The 10,475-nt window shown below is 47.0% G+C and overlaps 1 protein-coding gene across 6 annotated transcripts in view; it reads right to left on the minus strand.

Moving 5' to 3' along the window:
* Positions 1-8,538, minus strand: part of CUNH11orf80 (chromosome unknown C11orf80 homolog) — a 107,337-nt gene extending 98,799 nt beyond the window's left edge. For 5 of the 6 annotated variants that reach the window (XM_037741562.1, XM_017537000.2, XM_017536999.2 and 2 more), the window contains exons 1-2: positions 8,366-8,538; positions 4,127-4,265 (exon numbers count right to left, since the gene is read on the minus strand). In XM_037741562.1, the coding sequence (XP_037597490.1) occupies positions 4,127-4,265; positions 8,366-8,395 (169 nt within the window). In that variant the 5' untranslated portion in view covers positions 8,396-8,538. Of the gene's footprint in view, positions 1-783; positions 819-4,126; positions 4,266-8,365 lie in introns of those variants that run through there. The other variant, XM_037741563.1, reaches the window with a different exon arrangement.
* Between the last annotated feature and the right edge of the window lie 1,937 nt (positions 8,539-10,475).

A 10,475-nucleotide genomic window follows, 5' to 3' on the forward strand; every position in this document is an offset into this window, starting at 1 on the left:
AGGAGGCGGAGGTTGCGGTGAGCCGAGATTGCGCCATTGCACTCCAGCCTGGGTAACAAGAGCAAAATTCGATTCAAAAAAAAAACACTTGCCTGCTTGCCTGTATACACACACACATTCATCTGACTGTGAAATACAAGAAAACTAAACATTTTCTGTATTAAGCCACTAGATTTTAGGGTTTATTTATTATAGAAGCTACCCTTATTTACTGTATTCATACAAGGATAAAGAAAAGATCCTATAAGCGTACAGAGAGGCTGGGCATGATGGCTCATGCCTGTAATCCCAACACTTTGGGAGGCTAAGGTGTGTGGATCGCCTGAGGTCAAGAGTTCGAGACCAGCCTGGCCAACATGGTGAAACCCTGTCTCTACTAAAAATACAAAAATTAGCTGGGCATGGTGGTGCACACCTGTAATCCCAGCTACTCAGGAGGTGAGGCAGGAGAATTGCTTGAACCTGAAAGGCGGAAGTTACAGTGAGCCAAGATTGCACCACTGCACTCTAATCTGGGCAACAGAGTTAAACTTCATCTCAAAAAAATAAAAAGAAAAATAAAGGCTTACAGAGAGGGGAAGAAAAAAGAAAAAGCCATATATAGAGTAATCAGAAAGATTTTTAGAATTTTCAATAGCAACACCTGAAGCTAGAAAATAATGCTGCAATGTCATCAAAATTCTGAAGGAAAAATGAATTCTGGCTTAGAATCCTGGATGCCCAAACTACCAATTAGGTATACGTGGAGATGTTTTCAGAGATGTAAGGTCTCAAGAAATTTACCGTCCAAACACTCTTTCCAAGGAAGCTACTGAAGTCTGAGATCCAACAAAGCAAGGAGTGAGCCAAGAAAAAAAAAAAGAGGGATTCAGGAAGCACAAAATCCAATGCAAAAGAAAAACTATAGAAACACTCTGAATAATGATGAAGGGAGCATTCCAAGATGAAAGCTGTGCACCAGATACAGAAGGCATCAAGTCAAAATTAGAGCAGGTCAGAAAACACTGCAAAAGAGTTTTTCAGGAGGATGAAACTGATATAATATCTGATGTACAGGAATATACTGAGATTTAGACAAATGCTGGAAGTTTAGGAGTTGACTAGATAAAAACAAACAATAAGTATTAGCTGAAGGGAAATTATAAACAAAAGTAATCATAGTTTTCTATATGGCTAAACTGTACTTTATGCTCATAATGAGTAAATATTCATCTAAATGGTTGGAAAAGTATAACTACATAAGACGCATGGTAGAAATGAAGATATTAAGGAGAGCAATTATCTTCTATGGTGGAAAATCAAGATATAACAATTTAGGGCTGAGCACAACGGCTGATGCTTATAATCCCAGCACTTTGGGAAGCTAAGGTGGGTGGATCACTTGAGCCTAGGAGTTCAAGACCAGACTAGGCAACATAGAGAGACCTCATATCTATTTTTTTAAAAATTAGTCATGCATGGTAGCACGTGCCTGTAGTCCCGGCTACTTGAGAGGCTGAGATGGGAGGATCACCTAAGCTCAGGAGGTCAAGGCTGCAGTGAACAGTAATTGCACCACTGCAGTCCAGATCGGGTGACTGAGCAAGATCTTGTCTCAAAATAAATAAATAAATAAATAAATAACATCTTGGCCAGGTGCAGTGGCTAACACCTATAATCCCAGCACTTTGGGAGGCCAAAGTGAGAAGACTGCTTGAGCCCAGGAGTTTGAGACCAGCCTGGGCAACATAACAGGAGACTCTGTCTCTACAAAAATACAAAAGTAAAACAATTAACCGGGCATGGTAGCACATGCCTGTAGACCTAGCTACTCGGGAGGCTGAGGTAGGAGGATCATTTGAGCCCACGCATTTAAGGTTATAGTGAGCTACGATTGTGCCACTGCATTCCAGCCTGGTGACAGAGTGAGACCCTATTTTTTTTTTTAAAAAGATACAACAACACAAACAAACATGTTACTTAGATACAAAGATAAATATTAAATAATCAATTAACAGAGTTGAAAGTATTAGCCTCTGAGAGGGAGAAAGATGGGAAGGGGAGATGGGGAAGTGTGCAGGGTATTGTTGGGAGTTTTTTGTTTGAGACGGAGCCTCACTCTGTCACCCGGGCTAGAGTGCAGTGGTGAGAACTTGGCTCACTGCAACCTCTGCCTCCCAGGTTCAATCAATTCTCATCCCTCAGCCTCCCGAGTAGCTGGGATTACAAGTGTGTGCCACCATGCCCTGCTAATTTTTACATTTTTAGTACAGACAGTGTTTCCCCATGTTGGACACCTGGTCTTGAACCCCCGACCTCAAATGATCTGCCCACCTTGCACTCCCAAAGTGCTGGAATTACAGGCATGAGCCACTACACCCAGTCAAAGCCATACGTGTGTAAAACCTACAAAAACTAAAAATAAACATATTTTTTTTTTACAAAAAAAAAATAGATCCGTTATGCTAACATGAAATGCTGCCCACAAAGTACTGGTACACAGCAGTCATATGTATAGTTCTAGCTCTTAAAAATTGATATTAAAAATTGATATTAATAACTATGAGCATATGCATAGAAAAATCTAGAAGATAGATTATCCTTGGCAAATGGGGGGAAAAAAGAAAAACACAGCAGAAAAACCTGAATGTTAATAATCGTCTCAAGGGGTAAGATATTTGGTAAGTCTCACTCTCCAAAATATGTTTCTGTAATGTTTTATGTCAAGCATGTATCACCATGTTTCCTACCAAAAAAAATATATATATATAAACATAGGCTGGGCACAGTAGCTCATGCTTGTAATCCCAGACCTTCGGGAGGCTGAGGCAGGTGGATCACTTGAGTTCAGGAGTTTGAGACCAGCCTGGCCAACATAGTAAAACCTCTTCTCTACTAAAAATACAAAGATTTCCTGGGCATGGTGACACACTCCTGTAGTCCCAGATACTCAGGAGGCTGAGGCAGGAGAATTGCCTGAACCCAGGAGGCAGAGGTTGCAGTGAGCAGAGATCAGGTCATTGCACTCTAGTCTGGGCGACAGAGTGAGACTCCATTTCTAAATAAATAAATAAATAAAACCATAATTACACAAAGCTCAGAGACAATAAGGAGAACAGAAATGCCCCCATTCTAGGTGGGCTAAAGAATTTCACTAGGCTCAAAATGCAGAATTGAGTTTCTTGCCGAAAACTATTGCAGCTGAAGTCCCTTCCTTTTTATTAAATCAACCTTGCTAACCTGGTTACAGTTTACTGGATTAGACTATAACAACCATACACAGACCAGCTATCATCCTAGACACGTCTTCATACATTTCTCTCATGAGTGGTGGGAACCCTGCCCAGTCAGAGAGGAGTTCACACAGAGAAAGAGCAAACTAACCTGTCATACTGCTCTTGAAGATGTTTAATATTAATACACAAAGAGAAGACAGGTCATTACCGTTCAGGTAAGCAAATGTCTTGTAAAGCCTAGTTTACTAACCAATTTCAACTTGGTGCCCAAGTGACTTCTCTAAGCCTGAAGGAACAATTCCACTACATTGCAAAGTACCCTTCAATAAACCTACACACACCCCCACACAAAGCCCACAAAAAAACAACTAAACAAGCTAACACTTCAAGTTTAAGAAAATTCATTGTTTCAGAGCAGCTCAATGCATCAGCTTTCCCTCAAGACAACAGGCAAAAATGATAAAAGCATGAAAGCCAAATGGAAGAGATATTTTCAAACTAATCACAGGTCATGATTATTTAAGTATACACCATTCACCATTTTTTCCCTTTTTTTATTTCTTTTTTGCAACTGCCAAAATTTAGACTTGGAAAAATAAAAGCAGGTAAAACTCAATGAAATGTAATTTTTCTGTGGAAAAAGTAGGTTAAAACCAAGAGAAAAATAAGGTTGTTTCCGAGCAATTTTAACTTAAACCAGTAAAATAATCTATGGTAAGAGTCATTCTACTCACCTTTCCTGTATGACACATTTGTAAATCTACCACCAGATACTTACTAATCATTTTGTTTTATAATTATGAAACAATCCTGGAATAACATAAAAGATTGACTAATTTAAATTTTTAAATGGCTATGACATAAACCATGACAAGAGATAGAAAATCAATAATTTTTATTTCTTTACTTACTAGTTGTTACACAATGAAGAGCATTTGCCTGGTGCTTGGAATTTAATCCTTCTATGGAAATCACTAGCTGCCCTTCTAGCAGTACTCCCTTTGATACTTCTATGTCACACTTCCAGTGAATTATTAAAAATCTCAAAATCTGAAAGGAGCACAATTCAAAGAAAACATAGTCTTTAGAAATCACAGTAATAGCTCTACGATTCAGTCAAATTAGTGACTCTAATTCCCCCCCGCAAAAAAAATTGTATTCTTGCTTCTAAAATGTCAGATTTAGGCCGGGCGCGGTGGCTCACGCCTGTAATCCCAGCACTTTGGGAGGCCGAGGCGGGTGGATCACAAGGTCAAGAGATCGAGACCATCCTGGTCAACATGGTGAAACCCCGTCTCTACTAAAAATACAAAAAAAAAATTAGCTGGGCATGGTGGTGCGTGCCTGTAATCCCAGCTACTCAGGAGGCTGAGGCAGGAGAATTGCCTGAACCCAGGAGGCGGAGGTTGCGGTGAGCCGAGATCGCGCCATTGCACTCCAGCCTGGGTAACAAGAGCGAAACTCCGTCTCAAAAAATAAAATAAAATAAAATAAAATAAAATAAAATAAAAAAATAAAATAAAATAAAATGTCAGATTTAGGTTTGTTCAGAGTATTGTGTCTAAACAAAATAAACAGCTAGGAGAGTGACATAAGAAAGGAGACAGTAAAATTCAACACGATGCCCAATCAGACAGCAAACTGAGACAATAAATTGCTTTATTCAGAACATATTCATCTGGAAACAATAATTAGGGAAAAATTAAGTGGGAGTTTGTTTTTCTTGTTTCTTTTTTCCTGCCCCAAATAAAAGCCAACATGAAGGCTATGAATAAGAGTGACATCTGGTTATGAATCATCTTTATCTTTCATTAAATCAACACTTTTGAGGGTCAGAATACTATTTAAAAGTGCTAATGCTGTCCTGTGCGATGGCTTACACCTGTAATCCCGCACTTCGGGAGGATGAGGTGGGAGGACGGCTTGAGCCCTGCAGTTTGAGATCAGCCTAGACAACACACCAAGACCTTATCTCTAACAAAAAAAAAAAATCAGCACAGCGAGGTAGTGTGTGCCTATAGTCTCAGCCACTGCGGAGGCTGAGGCAGGAGACTCTTGAGCCTAGAAGGTTGAGGCCGAAGTGAGCCCTGATCAGGCCACTGCACTCTCTACCTGGATTTGAATTCCTGATGTGCCAAATTCTAGCATGTGACCTTGGGCAAGTTACTTAATTTCTCCATACTACAGATTCCTCATCTATTAAAATGGGGATAAAACTACCACACAGGACTGCTGCTGAACGTAAACAAATAATATGTGCAAGGCTGAATGTGGTGGCTCATGCCTGTAATCCCAGAACTTTGGGAGGCCCAGGTGGGAGGGTCGCTTGAGCCCAGGAGTTCAAGAACAGCGTGGGCAACCTAGTGAGGCCCCCACTCCTACTAAAAAAAAGTTTTTTTAATTAAAAATATGTGCAAAATGCTTAACACAGTACTTGACATATAGCAAATGCTTAACAGATATTAGTTATTATTTCTAAGTTCTACTGCAGTAAAGACTACACACAATATTTTAAGTTGAACAGGACTCCAGGATGTCTGGATAAAACATTTAATTGGCTGGGTGCAGTGGCTCATGCCTGTAATCCCAGCACTTTGGGAGGCTGAGGCAGGTGGATCATCTGAGGTCAGGAGTTTAAGACCAGCCTGATCAATATGGTGAAACCCTGTCTCTACTAAAAATACAAAAATTAGCCCGGCATGGTAGCATGTGCCTGTAGTCCCAGCTACTGGGGAGGCTGAGGCAGGAGAATCACTTGAACCTGAGCGGTGGGGATGGCAGTGAGCCGAGATCGCGCTGCTGCACTCCAGCCTGGGTGACATAGCAACCCTCCATCTCAAATAAACAAAACCAACATTTAATCGAGACAAACTGAAAATAAAATATATTTCCTTTATTTTTGGGGAAAGAGAGGGGACAGGGTCTCACTTTGACTCCCAGGCTGGAGTACAGTGATGGCATGATCACGGATCACTGCAGCCTCAACCTCCCAGGCTCAGGAGATCCTCCCACCTCAGCCTCCCAGGCAGCTAGAAGCACAGGTGCCCGCCACCACAGCCAGCTAATTTTTTTTTTTTTTGAGACAGTTTCGCTCTTGTTGCCCAGGCTAGAGTGCAATGGCACGATCTTGGCTCACCCCAACCTACACCTCCCAGGTTCAAGTGATTCTCCTGCCTCAGCCTCCTGAGTAGTTGGGATTACAGACGCATGCCACCACACCCGGCTAACTTTGTATTTTTAGTAGAGATGGGGTTTCTCCAGATTGGTCAGGCTGGTCTCGAACTCTCGACTTCAGGTGATCCTGCCACCTCAGTCTCCCAAAGTGCTGGGATTACAGGCATGAGCCACCACGCCCGGCCAGCCTGCTAATTATTGCATTTTTTGCAGACAGGGTTTCATCATGTTGGCCAGACTGGTCTTGGACTCCCAATCTCAAGTGATCTGCCTGCCTCAGCCTCCCAAAGTGCTGGGAATACAGGCTACCCACCGCGCCCGGCCAACTCCCATTATTATTCATGCAAACAGATTCTCACTTCTATAGGAGGCAACACAATTATTACTTCCTTTTTAAAGGCAGGAAGATCTGGGAACTAAGATCCTCATTGGTACTAGTAGTTAATAAGAATGGTGGCCGGCCGCGGTGGCTCACGTTATCCCAGCACTCTGGGAGGCCGAGGCGGGTGGATCACGAGGTAAGAGATCGAGACTATCCCGGCCAACATGGTGAAACCCCATCTCTACTCAAAGTACAAAAAATGAGCCGGGCATGGTGGTGTGTGCCTGTTGTCCCAGCTACTCCGGAGGCTGAGGCGAAAGAATTGCTGGAAATCGGAAAACAGAAGTTGCAGTGAGCTGGGATCGCGCCACTGCACTCCAGCCTGGCGACAGGGCTACTCTTAAACAAAATAATAATAAATAAATAAGAAATAAATAAGAAATAAATAAGAATGGCTTCCAGGTAAGTGTGGAGTCTAACTCCTCCTTCACGCGTCCTCTGTTAAGATATTCCCATATCGGGCCGGGCACGGTGGCTCACGCAGGTAATCCCAGCACTTTGGGAGGCAGAGGTGGGCAGATCACTCGAGGTCAGGAGTTCAACACCAGCCTGGCCAACACGGTGAAACCCCTGTCTCTACTATAAATACAAAAACGAGCCAGGTGTGGTGGCGTGCGCCTGTAATCCCAGCTGCTCGCGGGGCTGAGACAGTAAAATCGCTTAACCCAGGAGGCGGAGGTTGTGGTGAGCTGGGATCACACCACTGCACTCCAGCCTGGGCGACAGAGCGAGACTCAGTCTGAAAAGGGGAAAAAAAAAAAAAAAAAGATATTCCCATACCGGTAATGACAGCACAGTTGGGAAAAGAACACCGGCCTATGAGTCAGCGCCCTGGGTTCTAGCCTAGGTTCTGTTATTTGTAAAATGGAATCCCGCGGCTTTCTTTGATGACAAGAAACAGGCAGAACGCCCGGGGGCCCTCTCTCGGGTGCCCTGAGCCTGTGCTTCTGTCAACCGCCCAGTACTCCTCACAAACAGCTGCTCAGCATCCCATTAGGCACCGGTCGTGAACGTGGGTGATGGAGCGAGCACACGTGGCGTGGCCAGCGCCAGGTGCTAGTGCCGTCTTCCAGAGCAGCTCCCAGAGCACAGGCGTGGCCTCTGAACCTCGCCCAGTCACGTCCAGCTGCTCCGGCCCCAGGAACCTGCACCTGCACCGGGGCTTAAAACATCTCTCCCTCGCTCCCAGTCTGCACGGATGGGTCCCTCCATGCCTCTGTCCTGGCGCCCCGATTTCCCCCCAGGGCTGGCTCCTTTGCTCCCCTTCTTTCCGCGTCCCCTCCCAGCACCCGGTGCGTGGAAGACAGTGGGCTCCGGCGTGCACCTCCTAGGTGTCCGCCGGTGCTCGGCAAACGCCGCAGCTTTCAGGGCTGTCGGCTGGAGAGAGAACGTCGTTCCCCACAGAGTACCCCGCGAGAGAGAGCCCTCATCTGCTTCTACTTCCTCGTTTCCCGGTGGGAGGCGGACCTCGATTCCCGAACCTTCTTCCTCCACTTTGGCAACGCCCGACCCCTCTACCCAAACTTTGCGGTCTCCTCACAAAGCCCGTCTCCTCAGAAAGTGTCCTCCGCTTTCTCTCCCTTCCCAGCATCACCTCGAACACGGTCACGGCCGTCCCCTTCATGCCGCACGTGGAGCAGCAGCAACGCCCAGTCGAAACGTGCCCACCCGCGGCCGCCGACCCCTCCTCTGCCCCGACTTGGAACTCCGCCAGTGACCACGCCCGAGCCTACGCCCACGCCCGGCAGCGCGAGCCCGTGTCTTCCCGCGCGCCGCCGCAGGCGCGCGCGCGCACGTCCCGCCCACCTGCCAGCCGCGTCTGCGCACTCGACGCTGCACAGCCAGGGGGCCGCGAGTCGCCACTAGGATCCTCCCTGAGCTGCTGAGCGCCGCCGGTGCCTGTGGGTCCGCAGGTGGGCGGTTCGGGGCGGAGAAGAGCCAGCGAGCGGCGGCAGAGTCTGCAGGCGAGCGGGAATGAGGCCAGGCCACGACTCATCCCTCCTGAAGACGCTTTCCCACCACGGCTGCGGCGAGATGCGGCCCTTAGCTCTCGTTCGGGCTTTGGCCGCCGTTCGTGCTTTCCAGAATCCTTCCTTCGGCTGGAAGGGGTGAAGGTGCCGGCGCGGGGCTTCCAAGCGGGTCCGTGACGGAGGAACTCGCCTCACCTACTGCTCTTCACCTGCTGCAGAGGCAACCCCGAGTCCCCTAGGCCAAGCTCCGGATCCCAGACCTAGCAAAGAAAAAGACGGCCAGTTAAAATTGAATTTCATATAAACGACGAATTTTAAGCATACACGTATCTCATGCAATTTTTGGGACATATACTAAAAAATTATTAATCTTAAATTAAAAACAACGCCCCGGGCTGGGCGCAGTGGCTGACGCCCGTCATCCCAGCTCTTTGGGAGGCTGAGGCCGGTGGATCACTTGAGGTCAGGAGTTCGAGACCAGCCTGGCCAGCATGGGGAAACCAGGTCTCTACTGAAAATACAAAAAAAGTAGCCGCGTATAGTGGCGGGCGCCTGTAATCCCAGCTACGCGGGAGGCTGAGGCAGGAGAATCGCTTTAACCCGGGAGGTGGAGGTTGCTGCGAGCCGAGATCGTGCCATTGCACCCCGGCCTGGGCAAAGAGTGAAACTCTGACTCAAAAAAAAAAAAAGAAAACAAAAAACAACCCCCGTCCTTTACGTGGCAACCAGCCCCAAGCATCTCCCAGCCTAATTCAGGGGGCCCAACTTCCCCCGCAAAGGTGGGACCTGGGAGCTGAACCCACCCTATCCAGGCCCCTTTCCACGTTGGACTCTGCACTGAATGTGCCAACGCCAGGAGCTGCCTTTTTTGGACTTCGGCTGACAGAAGAAGCTCTGGGGTTTTTCAGGTGCATTCCCGGCTGGAAGTTCAAGGAAGGTGGTCCTGCAGACTCCAGCTGCTGCTGTCTGCCAGGTTCTGGGAGGGGCGTGGTGACAGGGGTTTAAGCCCATAACTGCTGGTGATCTATCTGACAGCCAAAAGAAAACCCTGGTGAGAGAGATTCCTGCCTGGCAAAGAGTTGCCCAAGGAGAAGGGTGGGACAGGGTGTTGGCTGCTTTCCTTCAGGGAAAATTCTTCCACCCCAGCTCCAAGACGCCAGGATTGGACAGAACAGGCTGGGGAACTGGCAAGAGTGCCTGCCCAGTACACAACCTTGGTGCTATTCCAAAGAACATGTCTATGGAGACCTGAATCATACTCTTCTCGAGTCTATGCTCAGCGCTGTTGCCTCTCCTTCCCATTCCTCCCCATCTCAGTTGCTCGCAGGTAGACCTACTGGAGCACAGTAGCTTTTATTTCTGGAAAATTCATAACAATCAAACTTGATAAACAGCTGGCATTTGAGGAATCGTTGGAGTCTTATTCTTCCTTCCATTCCACCCCACCCCCCAGTTCCCCATCGCCACCCCATCTCTTGTCCTTTTTAAGAAGAGGAGTTGGCCGGGCGCGGTGGCTCACGCTCGTAATCCCAGCACTTTGGGAGGCCGAGGCGGGTGGATCACGAGGTCAAGAGATCGAGACCATCCTGGTCAACATGGTGAAACCCCGTCTCTATAAAAATACAAAAAATTAGCTGGGCATGGTGGCGTGTGCCTGTAATCCCAGCTATTCAGGAGGCTGAGGCAGGAGAATTGCCTGAACCCAGGAGGCGGAGGTTGCGGTGAGCCGAGATT

This window comes from Cebus imitator, unplaced genomic scaffold (assembly GCF_001604975.1).
Source record: "Cebus imitator isolate Cc_AM_T3 unplaced genomic scaffold, Cebus_imitator-1.0 Scaffold102, whole genome shotgun sequence".
Lineage (NCBI taxonomy): Eukaryota > Metazoa > Chordata > Mammalia > Primates > Cebidae > Cebus > Cebus imitator.